We start from the raw sequence: 25,654 nt of genomic DNA, 5'->3' as shown, positions 1-25,654 counted from the left end.
CCTACACATAGTTTTCTTCATTCGCTCAACAACATGGATCCGACAAAGTGGTTAGCTGCCGACAACGAGTTGGAAGTGAGGTTAAAAAACTGTATCGACTGGTATGATGAATGCAAAATTGCTATTAAGAAATCATCTCTTGAAAATTATAGTTTGCCGAAACAATTGAATGACATTTTTCTAAGCACAGTTAATTTGAACGATATAAGAGACTATTTGTGTTATTACCATCCTCATAATTTGTCTATAGATAAGTTAATTAAAATTGAAGATGAAGTTATGTATTGTTGTAGTGAAATGTGTAAATAAACTTTTTCTATGTTGAAAACAAATTTTTCATTCAGATATTTCCTTGTGCATTTTGGTTTAGTTTCAGTCTAGATTGAGCAAGCACGTATCAAAAAAGTTACGCCCACCTCATTTTGCTGTTAGCACGCGAGCTGCAATTAATTTTTTTAGAAGCAAGATACGCCCCCCTCACAGACATCTGTTACAGCTAAGTGCACCTCGTGCCTTATCAATTATAGTTCATAGCAATCAAGGACATGCAGTGTTTTAGCTTTGCTAAATTCAAAAAATTAACTCGGCTCTTGATGTCAATTTCATTTAATGAATTTGATTCAATTGCAAAGAATAATAAAATTTTCAACAGGATTCCAAGGCAATGATGTTGATTTAGTGTTAACAAAAACAGAAAATGTACACTTTCCAATTTTATCTGAGATTTTCGAATTACTTGACATACTAGATACAGGACATCTACATTATTGTAGTGCAAATGATTTGTCAACTATTGTTACAAATTCCGACGAACTTTGGAAATGCTTGTATGACATTGCAGATAAAAAATGTAAAAGAACAACTTAGATCATTGACCTCTCTCTGTTGAGATATGTCAGACATCAATAGAGCTTGAGTATGACCCCCAAGTGAAATAGGTCTGAGGATATCTATACCTATTTTTGGATATGCTAGCTCATTCTAAATTTACTATAGATATTCTCGGAGAAACACTTTAACAATAACGCCTGCGGTTTGTACAGCACATGAAAATTCAATATAAATTGATTGAGTTTTCTTAACTGTCAGGTGGAAAGCAAACCATTATTATTATTAAGCATTAGATGTAGAAATATGCATTCACTTTAATTTGACAGTATAAGTTATTAGATGTAGAAATATGGATTCACTTTAATTTGACAGCATTAGATTATTAGATGTAGTAATATGGATTCACTTTAATTTGACAGTAGAGAATTTGAGAATGGATTCACTTTAATCTGACAGTAGAGAATTTTTCCCTCAAAGGGAAATTATTTTTTCCCTCACTCCCCTCACAGGGAAATTATTTTTTCCCTCACTGAGAGAGAGATCACTCTCTCCTTCTTCATCCCCCTCGTCCTCACTGGGGGAGGGGAAGATTAGATTATATTAGATAATATAAGATTAGATTAGATAAGATAAGATAAGAGAGAGAGGGAGAGGGAGAAGGATTGATTGATTGATTGATTGATTGAGTACTTTATTTATGTAGATTACAATATATACTGGCTTATACACTTATATATAATAGCTTACAATACAGCAAAGTTATAGATGAATTTACATAATATAGACTAAGAAAATAACTATTGAACTGTATATGATATGAAAAAGCAATTTGTAATATAATAACTATAGATAATAATCATATTGTTATGCATCTACATAAATTGGCGGAGCTTTGGACATATCAATGTCCATTCTTTGGGAAGAATATTAAAAATATCCTCCCCACTAACTCTCTACCACAACGTTAATTTCGTTATTTAAACTAAGGATTTATTTATTAATGGAAATATTGTAAAAGTTTTTATCAATATGAATATTGAAGAGAAAAAAAAACAGAAAATTGATAAAGTAAAATAATTATATAGGTAGATAAGAACAAATAATTGATTAATAAAAAGAAGTAGGCTGAAAGTAGATCAGGGTTATCAAATTTCAGTAATATACAGCAGTATGCAGTGTATAATTGAAATAACATGGGTTTATATAATATATATATATATACAATTCGTTCTATAACATGGTTTGAAGGTTTATATTGGTGGAATGGGTGAGGGATGGTTGTCATGTGATCGTTCTAGGGCCGGACAGTTTCAGTCATTTGTTCCAAAATATGTTTTTTTAAAGTCAGGTTGAAGCTCGCTCGGCTCTCGATAGACCTGATAGAAACAGGAAGTGTATTCCATGCACGACAGGCACTGACTAAGAAGGATTTTGTGAAAATAGTAGTTCGATGATTGGGTATCCTTAAAGTACTTTCTCCGGTTCTAGTATGTGAAGCATCTATCCTCCTACCTTCAGAGACAAATTTGAAATCATCTTTAAAATAGTTCGGATTACCGTATTTCAAGATATCTCTAACAAGCTTGACTATTCGAAAAAGCCTCTGATCGGGAAGCTTCAATGTTGAACTAGCAATGTGGGCTGGGGTGATATGATCATGGCGTTGGAGAGAGTAGACGAAACGTAGACAATAATTTTGGCAACGCTGTAGTTTATCATTCAGAGTGACTTGCATATCATTAAGAACAGAATTACAATACATTAAATGTGGGAAGATGAGAGATTGAACCAATAATAATTTAATGTTTCTAGGGAGGATATCGTGCATTTTCTTCAATGCATGCATGGCTGAGAATACCTTTTTACAAGTTTTGTTCACTTGTTCTGACCAGTCAAGAGTATTATTCATAATAATGCCTAAATTTTTAACTGAGCTACAGTAAGGAATGTCATTACCGTCTACACTAATTTTGTGAATCGATTCAAGGTCAATATTGTTTATAAGACGAGAATATCCAATTATAATGGGTTGTGTTTTGATGGGATTAAGCTTAAGGCCATTTTTCTTTGTCCATTCCACTATCGAATTGATATCCTGATTCATCATTCCAACTGTTTCATTAATTTTTGTTATGGGACAGCTTAAATAGATTTGAAGGTCGTCTGCATAAGTATGGAAACTGGAGAATTTGATAATGGAAGAAAGGTCATTAGCATACAAAGTGAAGAGGAGAGGGCCTAAAATTGAACCTTGTGGTACTCCATGCATAACGTTTTTCCAAGTTGACTTTCTGTCACCGAGAGATACACATTGTTTCCTACCTAATAGATAGGATTTGAACCAAACTAACGAGTTGTGACTGAAACCAAGAATAGCCAACTTATTCAGAAGGACTGTATGATCAACAGTATCGAATGCTTTAGAAAAATCAAATAAGGTGAGGATGGTGCATTTTCTTTGGTCCATAGCTAACCTTATATCATCAGTGACACGAAGCAGAGCTGTCTCAGTTGAATGGAATTTTCTAAAGCCTGATTGAAAGTTATGAAGCTTACTATTGTTGTCTAGAAATTTTACAACTTGAGCATGAATGAGTCTTTCTAGCACTTTGGACAATGCAGGTAAAATACTGATTGGTCTAAAATCCTCAACTTTATTGGGTGATGGAACTTTATTTAGAGGGCGAACCAGAGCAAACTTCCAGTTTTCAGGGAAAATGCCTTCTTCAAGTGACTTGTTGAAAATGTATGTAATGGTTGGTAAAACAGCAAATAACATCTTCTTGATAAATTTAATAGGAATTTTGTCTACACCTGTAGCATTACTATGAATACGTTGAATTGCTCTGAAAGTGTCTTCTTCTGAGATTGGATGGAAATGAAATTGATCAGTGATTGGTAAATCTAAGTTTGTAACCTGCTCTTCAAGATCATCTATATGATTAGCAATGACAACTTCGTCGCGTTGGTTAGAGTGTGAAACGAAATGGTCATTTATATTATTCAATGGTAAGTCAATTTGTGGATTCGATTTCTGTTTGCCAAGCCCGAATTCTTTTATTCCCTGCCAAAGTGATTTAGAGTCTTGTCTATTGTTTGTCATAAACGAATTCAAGTACCTAATCTTTGAGTTCCGTAATTCCTGTTTAACCCTATTTCTAAGGCTCCTATACTCTATCAAACTGTCCAAGTCGAATGTCTTTTTAAATTTTCTATGTGCTTTGTCTCTACGTCCCATCATCTTAAGTATGTCTTCAGTCATCCACGGTACTCGTCGTTTTCTATTAATCCTCCTAGTCACATAAGGTGCATGTTTGTCGTACAAAGTCAAAGTCCAATTCTCGAAAGTCTTGACCATGTCATCAACTGAGGGTAATGCTTCAATTTGATGCCATGGAGTCTGAGCCACATCAGTCAGGAAGGCGGCTTCATCAAAGTTTTTGAAGTCTCTATAAGTGATAATTTTCTGTTCTGGCTTGGGTATCTTATGGGAAAGTACACAGTAGATCAAATCATGTCTAGAAATAGCTGGGACTGAGATTTGGCCTGCTTGAACAACCTCATTGGATCACTAACAATGAGAAGGTCAATGAGTGTGTCTGATTCATTAGTATGATGAGTTGGATCGAGGGGTAAAATAGTCATGTTTAGGCATTGGAAAATTGTAGTCAGTTGAAAGTAGTCAAAGTTACGATTCGTCATGTTCAAGTCGGTGTTCATATCCCCCATAACTAGTATACGGTTATAACAAGGCATAAGAGAAAGCAAGGCACTTTCGAAATCTGTGAAATGACCTATTTTTGGTGGGCGATAACAGATACCAACGAGTAATTTATCAGTACTAGATAAGGATAATTCAAGTAGCATAAACTCTGGTCTGGAACAATACTCTTGTTTAGATGTGATTAAAACTTTTGTTTTGATACCATCTTTCACATAAATTGCTACACCCCCACAAGCTTTATTTAATCTATCATTCCGGAAAAGATTATATCCAGGCAATGCAACAAAATTTGATGAAATACTAGGCTTCAAAAATGATTCGGAAATTCCGATTATATTGAAGTCTTGAAAACGGAAGATTGCTCTGAGTTCATCAATGTGGCAACTGAGGGATTGTACATTAAGGTGAGCAGCCTTGAAAAGTTTTTTGAAAGAGTGGAGCTTATTTGCTAGAAACATACCTGCGTCATTATTACTATTATTGAAATAATCATACCTACTTGAGGGCGAGTGAGCTGACGTGTCAGTGAGAGGCATCATGGAAGCAGCAGACCAATCGTGAACCGACCTCAGAACGACACATGACGGGGGAAATGGGGATGAAACTGATAAAATTTAACCTAAATGAAAAAGTCTCTTGATTCGAGTGCATTCAGTATGCCTTGACAGTTCGGCTCCCTTCACTATTTAAAGCACTAGTTCAAAAATTCACTAAACACAATAAGATGTAGATGTGTGGAGTTTCGGTGATGAATAATCCTAATGGTGAATAAGATGAAGATTGAGGAAGAACTGGTAGTGGGAGATCTGGTCCAAGTGGAGATAGAGCGAGTAGGTATCCAGTAGTGGAAGAATCGGGTCCAAGTGGAGGTAGAGCGAGAAGGAATCCAGTAGTGGAAGATCGAGTCCAAGTGGTGACAGAGAGAGATGAAATCCAGTAGTGGAAGATCGTGTTCATGGTGGAGATAGAGCGAAATGGGATCCAGTAAAAACTGAAAAAGAGAAGAAGAAGCCAGCAGAAACACGAAAAATCTTTGAAGAAAGTTATCAATAGAGGAAAGATACATAATAAAACTGATAATGAATAATATCCGCATAAAATTGAAGAGGAATAGTATGATATAATGTGGGAAAGAATCGAATATTATATAGTATTAGAAGTATAATTAACTATTGGGAGTTGCAATAACGATAAAAGTAGTAAATTGAGAACTGTAATAGTTTAGTGATGAATGTCTAAGATAACGTTAAATGAAACACAGCCCCTATATAAGCATATGAACAGACTACTTACCCCTCTGTTCTATCAATAATTCTTCACACATTAGCTTCTATTGTTCAAGCTGTGGCAACAGTAGAAGATATCATTATATAGGAGATTACTATCTTTACCTATAGATTACATCCATATCTATAACGTATGTTAATCATCCAATTTATTTGAAATTCAGCATTTCGAAAATTATTAATTATGGAGATAATTTTGGTAAGAGATGTAATAATTATTAGTAAGAATAGAGATAATGATTCTCTAAGTACCCTCTGGAGTATAGTAGTTGATGCATTGAACGTAGTTTTGGGAATTAATATAAAGATAAGTTATTAATCAGTATTAACAAATGTGGATCTCCTTAGTTTAAAATAATTGCCTCATATATAATCATAAATAGCAGTTGAAAGATTCATTTATAGAACAGAAAGCCAGCTCATGAAAAATGCCAAGGTATTTCTACTGTGAAATGTATTTAATACGAATTTCCTATTATTGTAGTGAAGGGCACCTTAGTCATCGAATCCTGAAATGATTTAATTTACCTCTATTTTCTGAAGGTCGGTCATCCTCTCGACTGTGTGGACCCTCTTGGATCCTCCCTCGCCGATAGAGATCTTGATCCTCCCGTCCGATGACCAGACATTCCTATGCCCATGACGGTCGGCCGCAGCGTTGAGGATCTTGAGACGCTCCGCAGTCAGATCCTCGCGAATGGTGACGCCGGAACCCTTCAGCTTCCTCTTAGCGTCGAAGATCATCTTCCTGGTCCGGTAGCTGCAGAGTCGTACTATGATGGGTCGGTCCTTGGGTTTAGCTTGCCCTTGTTGAGGTGGTTGACGCCTTCCAACGCGATGCGAGCGGTTGACATCCACCAGAGTCACGGGCACGTTCAGCTTCTTGTTGAAGACATCAAGCGCCAGCAGGTCCGTGTCTTCTTTGTCACTCTCCGGGATCCCAAAAATACGTATTGAATGTCGGCGCCCGTATTGCTCGAGGTCGTCGACCTTCAGGTGACAAGACACCTCTAGCTCACGAATTCTATCGTGCAGCTGTTTGTTCTCCTCCTTCAATGCCTGAAGTTCCTCAAATATAGACTTCACTGCCATAGAAACAGCATGATGCACAGTTTCCTCGATTTGCTGTCGAATATTTTCATAAAAAGGAGAGGGAGAGGGAGAGGGAGAAGGAGAAGGAGAGGGAGAGAGAGAGAGAGAGAGAGGGGGGAAATCTATTTTTAGAACACCCCCACCCTGCGGGCGGGGGGAAGGGGAGGCGGGATGGCCGAGAAGTGAGAGGGGGGAGGGGATTTCGAGCAAAAAAGTCAGTCCTAACTCTTGAAATTCATCTACTCATTTAATCCATCTGGACCATCCTTGAGGCTCCCAAAAATTGAAAGCCTCTGGAGTGGCAGCTTGAAACTGAGCTACCGACCCTTGAAACTGTTCTTGCTCTCTTTTCTCACCTTCTACATTTCTTGATTGGTTTCTCTTTTTTGGTCCCATTTTTCTAACATTTCTGACACCAAGAAGAAAATAAATTTGGATTGCTTGCTCATCTATGTTTTTCAAGAATTCATCCATAAGTCTTTGAAAAGTAAATGCAGCATTTTTTTCAAACAAATGGTATGCTGTTTTCTCAATATCATTTGGGCTCATTTTGATCTCATGGTAACCATATTTTAGGTCCAAGTGCTGAAAACCTGCGCTCCCCTCATCCTCTAAATCATATCTTCTAAACATCTTCTTCTTAGGGTGCCTATCCAGTTCGGATGTTGGCGACCATCAATGCAATTTTGACCCTGTTGGTTGCGATGCGAAAAAGCTCAGCGGATGATTTGTCATACCACTGCCTCAGGTTTGCCAGCCATGATGTTCTTCTTCTTGCTCGGCCTCGCTTGCTGTTAATTTTGCCTTGGAGTATTTGCTGCAGCAGTGCGTATCTCTTCTCATTCCGCATGATGTGACCCAAGTACTGTAACTTGCGACTTTTTATGGTGTTCATGATTTCTGTCTTCTTATTCATGTGACGCAGGACCTCTACATTAGTGACCTTATCTTTTCAAGAGATCTGCAACATCCTCCTGTACAGCCACATTTCAAAGGCCTCCAGCCTTTTAGAAAGTTCTTGTGTGACTGTCCATGTTTCAACTCCATATAGCAACACAGAGAAGACATAACATCTCAAGATGCGGACCTTTGTGGCAAGAGTTATGTTGTGATTTTTAAATAATCATTCCCAAATATGTGTAGTGCTTTACTCTTTCTATTCTCATGTTATTGACAGTGATATGGACATTATTGAATTCTTCCTTACTAACTATTAAAATTTTTGTCTTGTTGCCATTCATTTCTAGTCCATATCTAGCACTTACTTGTACAACTTTGTTTAAAAGTGCCTGCAGTCCTTCCGGTGTATCTGCAAAGATTATGGTATCATCTGCATATCTGATATTATTGATACACAGGCCGTTGAGGGATATGCCTTCTTCTATGTCTTCAAGTGCTTCCCTGAAGATGAATTCAGAGTATAAATTAAAAAGGATGGGTGAAAGAATACATCCTTGCCTCACTCCTCATTGAATATTTATCTCCTCCGTATGCTCTCCCTGTATTTTGAGTACCACGGACTGGTTCCAGTACAGGTTTATTATTATGTTAATTGTTCCTGAATCCATTCCAATGTTTCTGAGTATGTCCACCATCTTCTCGTGTATTACCCGATCGAATGCCTTTTTATAATCTATAAGGCATGCAAATACGCTGCAGTTAACATCTCTGCTTCGTTGAAATAGTACTTGTACACTAAAAAGGGCTTCCCGTGTACCCACAGCATTCAAGAAACCAAACTGATTCAGCGCTATCTGTTCTTCACACAGTTTGTATATTCGTTTATGAATTATCTTCAGAAACAGCTTCAACACATGGCTCATTAAGCTGATGGTGCAATAGTCATCACAGGTCTTGGCACTTGGTTTCTTTGGTAAAGTGATGAACTCCGATTTCAGCCATGACTCTGGGATCCTGCCCGATGTGTAAATCTGATTGAAAATGCTTGTCAACCGTTTTATGTTCTCTGTTCCAAGGAGTTTTAGGAACTCTGCGTGTATTCCATTGGGCCCAGCTGCCTTCCCGTTCTTCATTTGGTTGATTGCTGCATTGACCTCTTCCTCCAAAATGTGCGGTCCACACTCTCCCATCTCATGTGGGATGCCTTCAGCTCTGTTGTCTTGGAACAGTTTCTCGATGTACTTTGTCCACTGTTCTTTCTTCTCTTCCAAGATAGAATTACATCTCCCTTATCTGATAACAGCACACTTCCCGTCTTTCTTCGGCCAGTCCCAGTAAGCTCTCTCACTTTCTTGTAGATGTTGAAGTCGTCATGCTTGCTCTGTAAATATTCTATCTCTTCACACTTTTCAATCATTTCTTTCTCTTTGGATCTCTTATTTTGTTTACAATGATCTTCTGGATCCTACAGTACTCACCTTTGCTACCCCTTGACAATCTTCTATCCTCCATAAGTTCAAGAATCTCCTTGGTCATCCATGGTTTATTCCTCCTCTTTTCTGGTTTCAGCATATCCGTTTTTATATTTTGTACTATTTTCTGTAGACCTTTCAGTTCCATTTCCACATCACCTCTGTCTGTCCCTTCATACTGATCATTGAGAGTCCGTATCACATCTGCCTTTGTTTTCTCATATCTTAGTTTTCTCAAATCGAAAGGTGGGGGTGATTTCTTTTTGATCTTCTTCATTCTGATTCTGAAATCTCCCACCAGGGGATTATGATCTGATAGAATATCAGCGCCTGGGTAGGTCCTCATTGTCATGCAGCTGTTTCGGAACCTCTTGTTGATCATAATAAAGTCAATCTGATTTCTGATCACCTTTTCTGGTTTGTCACTGGGACTTTTCCAGGTATACAACCGGCGCTTGGGTTGTTTAAACCATGTGTTTGTTACAACTAAGTCATGTGTTGATGCAAACAGTTCCAGTGAGTCTCCTCTCTTGTTTCTCTCTCCAAGTCCAAACGGGCCAACAGCGTCAGAGGTTTTCCCTTCCCCCACTTTGGAGTTGAAGTCTCCCATTACAATATTTATGTCATTCTTCCTCAGTTCTTTCTAAACATGGAAGGGGATAATTTTCTGACTCAGTCTGATCAAGAACCTGTCTCAACCTGTTTTCTAAAATCTACAACAACTTTGAACTTGGGTGGTTCTCTCGGGGCAGTCTTTTCAGGAACAACCCATAATGGACTACAAAATGATATTAACTTAATAATAATACCCTGTTAGAGTATGTCTTTAATATGTTATTTGAAATTTTCTTTAATTGAATGTGGATATCTTCTAGACCTTATATAGGCTTTGATGATTTCATTTGAATTGAATGAACTCTTACAGTAGTAGTTAAAACTTTTCGTCGCTATAAACAGCGTCCTTGTACTTGTCTAGTATGGAGGATGCTAGCTCTGCTCTTCCCTTGGTCAATATATCATCTGTTTTATCCTGTCTAGTAATGAAACCCATATAAATACGAATGCTTGTTAAAATTGAACTTCTCACTTTATAAATCTTATTTCTTGAATTGATAATCCATTGGTCCTTGTGAATTCTAGTAGCTCCCTTAACTTCTTCCATCACATCACATCTAATTATGATGTCATACTTTTTATCAATTATTTCTGCCACATGCACTCTCATAATTTAGTGTATCCCTACTAATCCAAATAGATATCTACTTCTCCTGTCAGAGCTCTATTTCCTGCCAATGTAAACATGCGACAGGAGCATCTTTCAATCATTAAGCTACTGTCTATTTTTCTCAATGCTCTTTCAGATATCAATGAGTACATTGATCCTGTGATCTGATCCTGTGTTCAACAAGCAAGTAACATCCAAGTCCTTTACAAAAAATATAGGCAGTTCACCCTTCAAGCACACTCTTCTCGTATTCTTGTTGCCTATATTCCTTGAACCAAATCCTCAATCTTGTTTATAATTTTTCTTTGGCTTCTTATCAATTCCTCTTAGTTTGGGCCAATCGTTTTTTGAATATTTTCTGTACTGCTCCTCGTATGTACTACTATTCCCACTTTCTGATGAGTGAAAGGAATGTTCTGCTTTCGATTCAAGGTCAGAATGATGTCTTGGTTTGTGTTCTACTCTTCTCACAGTGTTTACATTTATCCTTCTGGGTCCAACATTTTTTCCATCATGTGTCTTTTGTTCATGTTTTCGCTGATAAATATATGGACAGTCTCTGGCAAATTGCCCTTCTTCACTTCATTTAGCTCTATGCATGAATTTTTTTCTTGCTTACAAAAGGCTTTTCTGTAGGCCTGTGTCTCTCATTTGCATGCCATCGTACCAATCAGCGGTCTGTAAAAGTAGTTCTGGGAATTCTTTCCAAATTGGATGATGGTATTGGAAAACTTGATAAGAAAGTAAGAGTGTAAATTATTCATTGTCAAATCATCAAAACTATTTTGTAAATATACGGAATCCATTTGTACCAGGAACAAAGAAAGTCCTTTACCTCCCTCACCTGTGAATTGATGAATTGAATTGACCATGTCCATCAAACACCACACATTCATAAAGGCTAATTGAAGAGGTTCATCATTAGCCATGGTGAAAGGAAGCAATCCAAACGAAGCCAAAAATCTAACAAATAAAAACAAAGTTAAACAAAAACAAACAAACTCAAATAAATAAGGTTTCGGTACCAGTTAAGTAATGTGGTTCGTTTTGGTTCTAAAACTGAACTGTTTATTTTTGTAAAATCAACAAATTATATTAATAGGAATAGTGAAGCAGCTGGGTTTACTAACTTATGCAAGCAAAATATTTTTTAGGCATAATTATATCAATTTATTCAATTTGTGATACATATTTAATCTTTCATCTTCATCTTCAAATCAAATCAAATCAAGTTTATTATCCATCATAAGATATAATACATTAGAAGTTATTACATTCATTTAATCTACTCATAGCATAAGCATATACATTCCAACACTCACTTGAAAATGCTGGAATGAATCTTAGTCTACAGTGTAATAATTTCGAAAATTAACATTTTGGATAATGACCCACAATTTACAGAGCCTGCTTGGGTGAGAAACAAAAAACAAATCTTATTCCGAATGAACAAGAATGGAAAAGAAAAATAAAAAGTATAAAAGTGTAAACAAACAAAAAGGTCAAAAACTGCAAAAAAAGCAAACCTACATATTCAACATTAATACATACATCTTTGAAAACTCAAAAAATGCCAGTTTACCATTAATTTATTATACAACATTATATTGATGAATCAACTTGAAATTTTTGCTAAAATTCCTATGCTAAAATAATCTCCATATCTATTATTGGTGTTATAATTCATAAAATTTGACAAGAATGGGAAAAAAGAAAAGGTATGAAACTGCCAACCAAAAAAAAAAATAAATAAAACTACTACACATTCCACGCTAATATATACAACTTTGAAAACTCAAGTAATGCTAGTTCACCATACCATTATTATACAATATATTTCCCTGGTGTCACTCCCGTGCATAGGATATGCACGCTTTATTCCGTCGGTGCCGGCTGCCTAAATGCAGTGTCGTTAAATAATGTCAGATGCCCTTAAATGGATTAGGTGCGACCTGGAAACTTTGATACCAGACCTGAGCCAGCCAGCCAGGTCACTCAGAATTATTATTATTATCACATTATAATTTTATTTTTTCACTCATGTCTTCTTCACATCCATTTCTCTATAGGTACCTCATCCCATAATAAACTACTCATGTGCTGTTTCCTTTGTATCATTATAAATAAAATTGCTGACCGTAAAATTCTATTAATTTATTTTGGCATTCAGGATTAGAATAAGGTCTCTTCAAACTCGCTCAGTTCATTCTATGAGATTCATTAATGTTATAAAATAAAAAGGGGAATAGAAATTTATAGCAGAAAGAATTTAAAACAAATAATTTTCTCTGTAAACGCAGCCTCAACCGATTGAATACCTCCAATCAGAGGGCTTTTTTATCATAACAATATTATATAATATTACTAGGTTACTAGTGATTTTATTTGATAGAACGTTTAAGTAGCCCTATTAAATAATGGACGTATTCAATATCCATTCTGAGGGCGTGTTTTATCATATATTCTATACTCAAAACTGTATCAGAATATAGCCTTATATAGAATTCATTTATCCTGAAAAGTTACATTCGCTCTATAGTTTTACAACGAGTTTATTGAGTCGAATAAAGCAAACTAGCCATGAGAATAATAAAACGACAGTCTGCCAGGTTTGGTAGAGAATTGTCAGCCTTGGAGAAAGTGTGCTATCAGACCGATAAGGTAAGACGTGATTTTCGGTCCATATGCGGCGGCGTCAAATCGGGCCATCCCACTATCTGACGCGATTAAGGGAGAGGGCAACAAGACTTTATTTTTAAACCCGACGCCTGATCTTTTGACTTTGCTAGTTGGTGTCTAGACTTAGTTGTGCGAGCAAGGTGTACCAACAAGCTGACAGTATCTAGCGATAGTTTGTGTCTAAAGACACGCTGAGTTGTCTCTATTCATTTACTTTTAACCTCGTTCTGAGGGGAAGCTGTTGTCTGTATTCATACTTTTTTGTATAGTCACAAACCATATTTTGTGTGTAGAGGAAGTGGACAAGCAAAATTGTTTCCATTTGTTCATAGATAGTTGTGAGAGGAAGGTGTTGTATATATTTGGAAGAATTGTAGTTGCACGATAGCTTTTTTGTTTGCGAGACAAAGGGAGTGCTGGACAAGCAAAGTTGTTTTCTCTATTTATTTACTCTGGTGTTAAAACTTAGCTGTAAGAGGAAGTTTTGTTATCTATACTTAGGATTTTTATTGTTTATAGGACTGTATATGAGTGGGGTGGATGATACAACGCTTAATATCAAAATTGGTACTCTGGTTTTGTATTTGCCGCGCAGTGTTCGGCGGGCTGCCTACCCGCAGCCGGTAAGGGACAGTTTTGCTTCGGATCGAGATCGTAAGGTTGCGCTGTAGTTGCGAGGATGGCAGCAGCTACCATGAGCGGCGAAAACACAGTCCGTGTCAGTAGTCTTAGTGACGACCAGCAACAACAGCTGGATGAGGAGACCATGTCGGCGGCAGAACGCGAACTAGCGGAGGACGCTCAATGGAAGCGAATCCAGCAAAACACGTTCACGCGGTGGGCCAACGAACATCTCAAGACCGCTGACAAACACATCAGCAATTTGGAAACCGATTTATCGGACGGCCTGAGGCTCATCACACTGCTTGAGGTGCTCTCCGGAAAGCGGCTGCCCAAACACAACAAACGACCGACGTTCCGCTCGCAGAAGCTCGAAAACGTGTCTGTCGCTCTTCTCTTTCTGGAGAACGAGGCTATCAAAATAGTGAACATCGGTAAGTGCGCTTGCCTGCTTTCAAACTCACTATTCAACAGAACTACTCTAGTTGTTGCCAAGATAACAGCAACTGCTGGCAACTAATCCCCGCGTGGTCTCCACGCTGACTGATACTTTGCCAAATCCACTCTGTGCTGCCTTGCTGCCTGCTGTCACTTTTACATTCCCAACTCTTCAATAAAAACTGAAACAGTCAAGCACATTAGAATTCTACAAATACAATACAATAAAATGAACTACTATTTGAATGTAGATTCAATTCTAAATAATAATATGCGAACGTTAAATGAATGAGGAATATCACTGCAAGGGTAGATCCTGAGTGACTACTATCAGAAAGAGCACCGACTATCAGAAACATAATAAGAAGTTTTTAGAAAAAAGGTAGACGTAAAGAGTAAAGGAATATACATAAAACGTAACATAGCCTACACTATTATTCAGTAAGATTGAAAACTCATTATCACCGGTACTTTTGAATAATTCTTCCGTTTGATTTGGTATATCAATAATATTGTACTCAAAGTAAAAAAGGTAAACATTTAACATAAACATAATACGCTTTAAACATGTAATACAATATTAATCATTTTGAAAATCAACTTCAATATTAATTTCGTCTAATATATCAATGGTATTGCAGTCATATAGAATAGAATGACCTATTATTTCTCAGCCTCAGAGGGTCCTCTCTTACAGTAGCTTTTTAACGACTAAGAATTGTCGCAACTTTTGTAAGTAACTTATTTAGTACAACTTCGAATAACTTGATAGAAAGAATTCTGGCTGGTCTGTAAAATATATTAATACTAACAAGGTTGTGGTACATCAAAATCCTAAAATTTCACTGTAAAATATTGTCCTCCAGTAGCACAGTTACCCATATTTGGAACAAACCAGATGGAAACTTGACTCTTATTGATACACCTGAGCGTTCAAACGTTTTTTGTGCCAAGAGAATTTGTGAACAGAACTCGTGAATCCATGTATTCATTGGCCCTTGGTGTAACCCTATTAAACCCATATTATGAGCATTGAGACAGTATTGATGAATTATCATTATTTTATTAATCAAGCGTTATAATTTCAAAGAGTGTTATTCTGATTCCTTCCTTGAGAAAACTGACCTTTTTGCAGCAATACATTCAAATCAATGTTTTCTATTGTGGCAAAGGAAAAAGATACACACAATTTAGTAGATTTTGATCCAAGTAGACATTGGATTTATGTAATAATTACATGAATAAACACAGCATTGAAAGCTAAAACGATGATGTATAAAACTATAAAAAAGTTCAGCTATTTTCATCGCTTTCTTGGATTTTCTAACTGTCAATATTATGAGACGTTGCTGATTAATATTATGTTGTAGGTCAAAACGTGGTTGGTATTTTTGAACTGGTAACACATTCATGATAATTATCTAAAGTAATTCCCTCTACTGAAAGTCAGCAGCTTGACAAACCATCCAACGTATTTTCATGTCACAGTATTATTCAGTTTCATGAGTATACATTTTAACGTAATCGATGAACCAAGATTTCTTGCCAATAATACTCTAAATGACATCATCTAGTGTTCTAGTCAACTCTCCTAAATTTCAAGTCAAATCAGTTACGCATTCATTCAAATGATTCACCTCATTTCGAAACACAAATTTCCATGAGCCATTTTACTCATTCAGTAAAAATTTCTCGTGTCATTTTTTCATTTCCGGGAATGTTTCCTTTTCCTTGTAGTCGCGAAAATCCCGGTTTGAATTAATATCGAAATTTGACCAAATATTATCTATTCTTTATCTGTTCTATATCATCTATTCTTTGAAATATTATCCTTATTTACCCTATTTCAATGAAACATAATCGGCAGATGAACTTCCTCAATCGGTGTCAGTTGAATAAAACCGAGAATCCACTTGCTGAGAATCTGGAATGAGATCCTCCTTTCCTTGTAGAGAAATTTTAAGATTGCGAATACGAAGAATTTTCTGTGTAGATATCTATATCCAATTATTCAATATGTTTAGCAGGGAAGAAGAAACAGTTATTGAAAGATATTATTAAAGATGAGAAGAATTGATGAAAATATGAATAGAAGAACAGTGTTGTTGAATGGATGAACAATAATTTATATTCATAATATCCTGTAAAAACCTTGCCTGGTATCAACTGATAAGAGAGATTGTAACTAATCAGCTTGATATTTCAATCTGCTATCTTATATTGTTATCTCTAAACAGTTCAGATTTTACTGCAAATTAGATTAACAACAGTCTAATCTCTCAATAGTAATTTTCAATTCCAATCGCAGATGTGACTGGATTTATAGAAAAAACAATCGTAATCAAAAGCAGTCTTCAGGAGACTGTCATATCATTTAATTGCATATAATTATACCGTTATAGTATAGACGAATTAGTATTTTGATAAAAGAATGAATCGAGGTTCTGTCAAATAATATGTTTCCAAATTCTGTGTCAGCTCTTCAAATCAAGCAAAGTCACTTTAAACTCTGTGTTGTTATGATCGATCGATATTCAATGAGAAGAAATTCATATTTTCAAGACAATTAATTTTTTTAATTCCAACAAGAAATGTAAAAAGTTTAGAACTATGGAAGAAATGCAAAAATTAGAAAATTTAGTAAAGCACTTCAACTCTTCAAATAAGCCATAAATCTGAATGGAAAGACTGAACTTAATCATGGGATCCATATAAGAGGGAAAACTACAAAGGGGGTGGTGATAGAATAGGATGAAACGTGTAGGGTGAATGGGAGAACAAACACTTGTTGAGCGACACATGCCTTCACGCTCACCACACCATTAAATAAAATTAATGTGTGTCTCTGTACTTTAATCCCCGTATCCCCGTATAGATAAACATTTATATTGAAGCTTTTAGCCCCATATACCTATTATTAACTTGAATAGGATATCTTATCAGTAATACCGTATATAAAAGATTCACTTTTAATATTTAACTGCATTCCAGTATCACCCCCCAAAAATACTAGTTACATTTTTATTATCTAGTTACAATTTAATAATTTTATAATTCTATATTGCGGCCAATCGTATCTAACATCCCTACTATACTTCTTCTATACTCCCAATATTGACTGCTTCTCCTATACCCAATGCTGCTTACTATTGAATGCTTCTTCTATACTCCTACAATAAGTATATTATATGTCTACCTAACTTTTTATATACTTCTCCTATACTCCTACTGTACTCTTTTCATACTATACTACTTATTCTTCCCTATCCTACCCAACTTTCCGTATATACTTCTACTGCGTGTAGTACATAAAAAGGCTACAGAAACCGTAATTATGGATCACAATTTGAGAGCTGCGCCCAGCGTCCCAGACGTTTGCAGCAGCAATAAATGCAATGCATCCCCAGACCATTGAACTTATTGGCTGCCAAGATCCGCTTTGTCGGAATGAGGATCATGGACAAACCGGTTCTGTAATGGCGAGAAAGGCGAGGCGCAAAGGGAGACACATGCCAACTGTCACAACCAACAAGCATTTTCAACCATTTTCCGTGCAAATTTTGACAACAGTCACATTCAAGCACCATTGTACTGTCAGTTTGGCGTCTATTACCTGTGGAAAACCCCAAGTGGATATTATCCAAGGATAGTATGTATACATATAGCTAGCTATATACTATCCTTAGGTATCTTAGAAGAGTATAGAAGTTTTCCCTGGTATTATCAACTGTTTTGCGACTCTGAATTGAGAGTCTGGATTTGTAAAATGTAATGCTACATGATCTATTGATTATAGTCCAATTGAAATAAGTTACCCGCTGACCGATACAAAAAATATAAAAAGACTACAAAATATTTACATAATTTTGTATATGGAGTGAAACTTTTTTACCAATTTTGTTACCGATACTGTTATTTTTGTGTCAGTAAAAAAATTTTGTGTCAATTTTTACCTATTTATGTGATGATCGGAGAATGCATCGGATATTCAATATCGGGGATGTGATTTTACTTGGTAATATTACAAGTTTAACTAGTCCGGGCTATATATATATTTGAAGAGTTTTGAGAGTTCACAAATTCTTTAATAATCTTTAAACTCAAGTGCCTAATTTTATCAAACCACACACCTTACTTAAGCTCTCTTATATTCAAGTTCTTAAATCTTGAAACTATAGAGTAATGTTCCACCCTAGTTGAGCTTTCTTCAAGTGGAGATCTACATAGAAGCTCTCTTAGTGAAGCATTCTTCCAGTAAAAAATTCTTGAAGTGTAGTTTTCAACCTCTTTAGAATTGTCTTGTAGTGAAGCTGTACATTGATGGAGCTCTCTCATTATAAATCCAGCTTAGAAGCACTTATAATTTCCCAGTGAAGCGTCATCAGTTATAGTGATTCTATGATTATAATATAGGGTTGGGCAGGGAGGTATGTATGATTTGAAATAACAGTTACACACTCATTTTTAAACGAAACTCAAAATTTATTTTTTTAGTGTGTACCTTGAATGTTGCCATTTTAAAAATTGAAGAGGAAAAATTGAAACATTGATTATGTACGGGAAATAACATCTGTTAAATGCTGTCCGTTTTTGTGCATACACTCCTGTAGACATTCTGAGAAGTTGTCCATACTCCTCTGAAGCATTGCACGTGGAACCGCTCGAATTTCTTGTGCTATTGTTTCAATCAGCGCTTCAAGGGTTCGTGGTTTGTTTATGTATACACGTGCTTTTAGGTAGCCCCATAAAAAATGAAAAATAGACACAAAGTGACAGGTCCGGTGACCGAGGAGGCCACTCCACATCTTCACACAACGAAATGAGGCGTCTGCCTTAGAAATTCCATAGCTGCTCTCGATGTATCGCATGTGGCGTTGATTGCCGTTTTCTCGAAAAAAGTAAGGCCCATAGTTTTATAGGGCTACTAAAAGCAAGTGTATACTAATATAATTAGTTTTTATAAACAAACCACGAACACTTGGAGCCCTGAGTGAAACATTAGCAGAAGCAATTCGAGCAGTACCACGTGCAATGCTTCAGAGGAGTATAGAAAACTTCACACAACGTCTACAGGAGTGTATGGACAAAAACAGACAGCATTTAACAGATTTTATTTTTCGTACATAATCAATGTTTTAATTTTTTATCTTCAATTTTCATAATGGCAACATCTAAGGTACACACTGTAAAAATAAATCTTGAGTCTCGTTTAAAAATGAGTGGGTAACTGTTATTTTCAAATTATCCATACCTCCCTGCCCAACCCTGTAGATAGAAACTTAATAATATTTTGTTCCAGCAAATTTATATCAGCGACTACAGAGTAGTCTATTTTTCAACTCTCTTGTCTCTCTATAGTTCCTTCTTGAAATGCTCTAATGCGTGTCACTACAGTACGTGTAGAGATACACACATTTATTAGATACTGTTGTGTGCGTGGAGCCGTGAGTCAATAAACAAGTGGTTTTCTCCCTTTCACCCTCATGTTCCATTCCATTCTACCATACCATTCTTCAGTTTTCTACTTTTCCCTATATTTCGTGGATCACTATGGGCTTATTACGTTCAGTGTGTTCAGTGAAATTCATCACTTGTTCGGGGAGTTGAAGTGATTAGGTACTGACTTTCTTACATCTACAATTCACATTTCTGTATTATTTTAGCACTTGTTCAATCCTCGAATTCTATGAAAGAAACAAGAACAATAAAATAGAGAATACAGGATAGGAAAAAAGAGAAAACAGTGAATATAGATATGAGACATGGAGAGTATTAAAACATAGAATTTAAGTCATAGAGAAAAACAAATGGAAGATACAAGAAATATTGAGATATATATAAATAATAAGAGAGAGTAGGGTTGTGTTTGTTCGCATGAAAACATGTCAACTTGTGGATTGCATACCGAAAAACGGGAATGATTAAGATCTCCAAATTTTGCACATAGATTCTAAAAATATCAATTTCGTGCACCTCGAAGCCCAAATTTCAATTTTCCTTCTAGATTTTTCAGAAATAATATTAAAATTTCATTTATGGAACATCATACAGCATACCTATTGTTGTAGAGTTTGTTTGTATAAAGGAAGCTCATAGAGAAATTGATACGCTGGTAACAATGTGTAGCAATATGATGTGTTTCAATACAGGAAGCTCATGTTTTGATACAGGTGTTTTGATACAAATGCTGGCAGCTTATTACCGGTATAGCGATTGTGATAATATTATATTATTGTGAGTTGTCAAGTTTTAAGTAACAACCTATTGATTCTCAATCTTTTAAATTTCCAGAAAGCTGTTTTTGTAATACGATATTAAACACTGAAAATCATCTAACTTCCATACAACTCTACCGGCGCCGGTACGAGTAGAAAGTTGAATTATGTTTTAAAAATATTTAAGTATATAAGAGTTTTGATTTCAAATGAAATCAATTCAATAATATAGCCAATTACTCAACATACAATATTGTTCCACTGACAAATTCCCAAATCCGTTAAATATTGACAACTTTTTCTTTAACATAAGAGATTTATTTCAAGTATGATGAGGTTAGGTACCATATGTACTGAAATCCGATTATCAGGAACAAAAATTTGTTGAACCCAATTAAAGAGCTATATTATTCAGCTTTTTGAACAAACGTTTAAAATAATATGTGTCAAATTATTTTGAACAAAGTGCTATAAATAATCATTTTCTCTCTATTTTGGGGGCAAATTCAATCGCGGCCCAACCTAAAATTTAACAGCATATTTGAATATTCTGGAAATTTATTTGTATCACTTCACAAATAGATGCAAAAATTAATGAGTATCGTTATGAATAATCAGACAGAAACGAATTAAAAATTGTTTTAATGAAATATACTACATTTATTTTCATTCTTATCACTGAAAAGATACTGAAGCAAAATAAGAGTAAGGATAATGCAATGGTAGTTATAACTAAACTTGAATTTTAAAAACTTTTGAAGTGAAAATGCACTTACTTTTGTATAGTGACGATTCAAGTTTAATTTAACAGTGTAAAAGTATGGATATACAACAGAGTAATCACGCCGAGACGAGAAAATGGATCCATGCATACAGGAACACTCATATCAAGGTTATGAAAACATCCCTTTCCATATCATTCAACCAGTTTTGTTTACACAATAACATTATTCCCAACTATGCAAAAATCAGTATAAAAAATCAAAACTCCCCTGCTCAAAAAACTAAAAAACAAGCTCAGAAATTGTACATTAAAAACAGCATTCAACATTTGTACAAACAGAAAGATAACCTCAACCAGAAAGCATACCATCTTCATTTAAAACTGAGTTCAGAACTACATCATATAGAATTTAATGAAATATTATCTCACAATCAGGAAATTTTAGATTCTATGAAAAACAAGTTGAAAGCCAAACACAACCTCAAACTAACTCAACTTATGAATACCCAGAACCCAACTGTAACATCCACACATAATTTTCACAAAAGAACAATCAACAACACTGAAATAGAATTCACAAAAACAGAAATGAAATTACTAGACAAAGGATTGAAACACAACATCAAAACAAATAATCCTAATTCAAAATCCCAATTATTCAATACCATAATAGACACAGAGACTGCAATGCAAAACACTACCCTACCTGACCAAGAATACTTGAGACAGGACATAACAAGAAACAGAAACAATTTCAAGCCCTCAGAAAAAACCAACCCAGAACACATGATATTGAAAAGCATAAAAAACAAGCAGAAACAACACAACCTAGTCATCACTAATGCTGACAAAGGCAACATCACAGTTATAATGCATAAAACAGACATAGACCAGAAAGTAGACAAATTCATCAATGACAATAACATAGTCAAACTCTCAACTGACCCAACTCACACATATCAAACAAAAATAAAAGATGCCATCAACCAAACCAAGCACATAATCCCAAACAACCAGAAAAAGTTTCTCAAACAAATCAACCCACAAGCACCCAGAATCAACGCCCTCCCAAAAATACACAAACAAGATGTACCAATAAGACCACTGATCAATCACACAACAGCACCTGCCCACAAACTAGCCAAACTACTAGATACCACCATGAGAGACAACATAACTTTTCATAATCATACTGCAGTGAAAAACAACATTGTTCTCACCACAAAACTTCAGAAAATCCAAATACCACAAAACTCCACAATAGCTTCACTGGACATTTCAAATTTATACACCAATGTACCAATCCCCGAAACTGTAAAATTCCTTAAAACAATGCTAGAACAGAATTAATAATACACCACCTGAACATATCAATGAAATTGTAAATCTCACTAACCTAGTCACCTCACAGAATTACTTCTGTTACAATAACCAATATTATTCCCAGCCAAACGGCCTCCCCATGGGGAGCCCCATTTCTTGCATTTTAGCTGAGATCTTCATCCACAACATTGAACAAAAACACATTCTCAATCAGTTTGACAGAATCATCAGCTGGTTTGGATATGTTGATGATATTTTCATTCTATACAAAGGAAACACCAATATTTCAAAACTGAAATATTTCACTCCAAACTGAACAAAATACGCCCAAACTTGCACTTCACCATAGAACTGGAAAACAATAATACAATCAATTTCTTGGACATCACCTTATTTAAACAAAACCATACTTTCAAAACATTCAAAATATACAGGAAACCTACCACAACTGACACAGTAATTCACAATACCTCCAACCACCCAACCCAACATAAACTTGCAGCTTTCCCCCACATGATCAACAGACTATTGAATATCCCCATGACACAATTTGATCACAACCAAGAGCTCAACACGATCAAATTCATTGCCCAACAAAATGGATACTCATCCATTCTAGTTGACAACCTACTCCACAAAATAAGAACAAAATCATCAACCAAAAATAATATGGAAAATGACCAAAAATTCATCACACTCACATACTACAACAAAAAATCACAGAAAGTAGCATCATCTTCTAAGAAACTCAAATACAGAATTGCCTTTAAAACAACAAATTCACTGAGAAAACATTTTCAAAGTTATCAAACAAACAAACAGAGATTTGAGCAACCAGGCATCTACAAATTGAAATGTAATGATTGTAGTAAACTGTATATCGGACAGACTGGACGTGACTTTCAGACAAGATACAAAGAGCACATCAGAGCCATTAATAAACCACATAGCCACTCAAACTTTGCTGACCATATTATATCAACAAACCACACATACACCGACATCGCCACCAATCTTGAAATCCTCCATATCTCACAAAAAAGCAGAAAACTCAATGTATTGGAACAATATGAAATCTACAACCACACAAAACAGTTTCCCAACAGTGTCCTAAATGATTAAATAAATTTCTCTTACCACACACTCAATAAATTTCAAGATTCACAAGAATCACAAAGTTAAGTGTGACATGAGATACATTGACTTTTTGGCGGTACGAAGTTCACCGGGCAAGCTAGTAGAGAATAAAGGAGAACAGGCTAGAGCTACAAGAATAGAGAACAGGAACATAGAGAATGATTGGAATATATGATAATAGAGAAATAATGAAAATATTTTATTCTTTGGAAATTAAACTTAATTCCTGTACACAGTATTCATAGTTTGATACTGTAGTATTAGAAAGTATTCTTGTTTGATCATCACGATTATTTAAATCGTTCAATAGACGACTTTCAATAATTCATGAATATTTTTAATCATTGACTAGATAACCTTCCAAAGTTGAATAATTTTCTGAATACTTGAAATTAACCTACTCTTATTTGGAATATTCTCAAAGTTTTCTGCTAGCCAACGTTCTCATTTATATGTTATATGTTTCATGATTCATGGTTCGAAATTACAAAAATAATACCGAAAGCATCCAAGCAGTGAACAAGTAAATTGCCTAGGTTTCTAGTATACTTCCCGACTGCATTAATATAATAATTGATGGCAATAATTATCACATTCTGATAAGAAATGCATGGGCTAATCTGTGATGGATAGGAGGCATCAAACTCTTGCATCTAGCTTGAATAGACGTGAGTGTGCATGCTAATTATTATTCTTATCATAGTAATTATTATTCTTGGACCCAATAAGCTGTGACCCACATTGTCGATTTCATTGAGCTTCAGTCAATGGTGAACTTTCATCAACTCTTCTCAAATACAGAGTACAGTGTTTCAGAATCAATCAAAGGAAATTGATTTTAATGAAAAATTTTATTATTCACAAAATAAACACATATTCATAAACTGTTGTATTATGTTAGTGATTCAGTAGTTTGTAGTTTGTTTATGCTGAGCCTTCATTGTTTTTCAATAAGTGAGTAAATCTATTTGAGATTGAACTATCCATTTTGAAACACTGAGTGTTGTAGAAAATAATAATGATATTTTATTTTCCGTAATATTTCATTACAACAAATGACACACACAGTAATACAGAATGAAATTTAGAAAAGATTCGGGAATGAAATATTGTTACAAAATCTTACTGCTTTTACCAGGTAAAGTTTATAAATAATGCACTCTATTCCGACAGAGAATGAGGACATGGTTATTTTTGAAAATTTGCTGCAAAAAGGTCACGTATTTCCAATTTCTCAATTGAATTATAAGAAATGACAAAAATCCTTTGGAACGTCTCATGATGAAATCTCAATTTCATGTATGACAAAATATCATATTGAACAGCTTCTTTTGAAAAGAATATTTTTTGTCGAAAAATATGAATGATTCAAAAGTGAAAACTATCAATTCTGATCTTTCCCTTGAGAGCGTATAAAAATGTGTTTGTCATCGAAAATTCGATACTCTCATAATTTATTATAATTAGTATCTACGAAAGTAGGCTACGCGACATAGCAATGGTTATTTGATATCGTCACAAAATTCTGTCACATTATAAATACCTCGTACATTTTTGAAATATAGCAGAGCATGTGAACAATGAATAGTCAATATAACCTGTTGTAAGCTGATAACTAGCCACATAGCGTTATCGAGTATCAGCTTCAAATATGATTTGATTATGAAATTATACATTTTAATGAAACTGATTTTGGATCTCAAAATTATTATTATTCAGGGTTGATAACATTATCCCTACATCCCAGTTTTCCTTCCTGATATTATTTCTTGTTAACATCGCAAAGTGTTTCAGTAGAATTCTAATCTGGTACTAGAACACGAAGATCCTCACTCACACGCTACACCTACAATCACAATATAACCTTGTGCCAATATACCAAACTCTCTAACTAAAGAGCATTAAACTTGTACATTTAAAATTCTATAACATTCTCCTCATGGAACGTCAAAACTATTAGTATTGGACTGGGTCGAGTTCACGGATA

General features: G+C 35.2%; 2 protein-coding genes across 4 annotated transcripts in view; one reads left to right on the top strand and one right to left on the bottom strand.

The window, feature by feature from the left end:
• Positions 1-8,399: 8,399 nt before the first annotated feature.
• LOC111043552 lies at positions 8,400-9,915 on the bottom strand. The gene is made up of 2 exons (XM_022328533.1): positions 9,312-9,915; positions 8,400-9,097 (listed from the first exon to the last, which is right to left on the bottom strand). The coding sequence occupies exons 1-2, from the start codon at positions 9,913-9,915 to the stop codon at positions 8,400-8,402; spliced, it is 1,302 nt and encodes a 433-aa protein (XP_022184225.1).
• Positions 9,916-13,334: 3,419 nt separating this feature from the next.
• Positions 13,335-25,654, top strand: part of LOC111043544 (filamin-A) — a 221,640-nt gene continuing 209,320 nt past the window's right edge. For all 3 annotated transcript variants that reach the window (XM_039443087.1, XM_039443088.1, XM_022328524.2), the window contains exon 1: positions 13,335-14,264. In XM_039443087.1, coding sequence (XP_039299021.1) covers positions 13,889-14,264 — 376 coding nt within the window. In that variant the 5' untranslated portion in view covers positions 13,335-13,888. The remainder of the gene's footprint in view (positions 14,265-25,654) is intronic.

This window comes from Nilaparvata lugens, chromosome X, assembly GCF_014356525.2.
Source record: "Nilaparvata lugens isolate BPH chromosome X, ASM1435652v1, whole genome shotgun sequence".
NCBI classification, from domain to species: Eukaryota; Metazoa; Arthropoda; class Insecta; order Hemiptera; family Delphacidae; genus Nilaparvata; species Nilaparvata lugens.
This window is presented reverse-complemented; position numbering and strand designations above follow the sequence as displayed.

Bases quoted from the DNA above. Each gene is read 5' to 3' on its own strand.
- LOC111043552 (XM_022328533.1), bottom strand. From the start codon at position 9,915: ATGGGAGACTTCAACTCCAAAGTGGGGGAAGGGAAAACCTCTGACGCT. The intron at 9,098-9,311 runs GTGAGTACTGTA...CTATCTTGGAAG, and splicing joins ATTGTCAAGGGGTAGCAAAG to AGAAGAAAGAACAGTGGACA.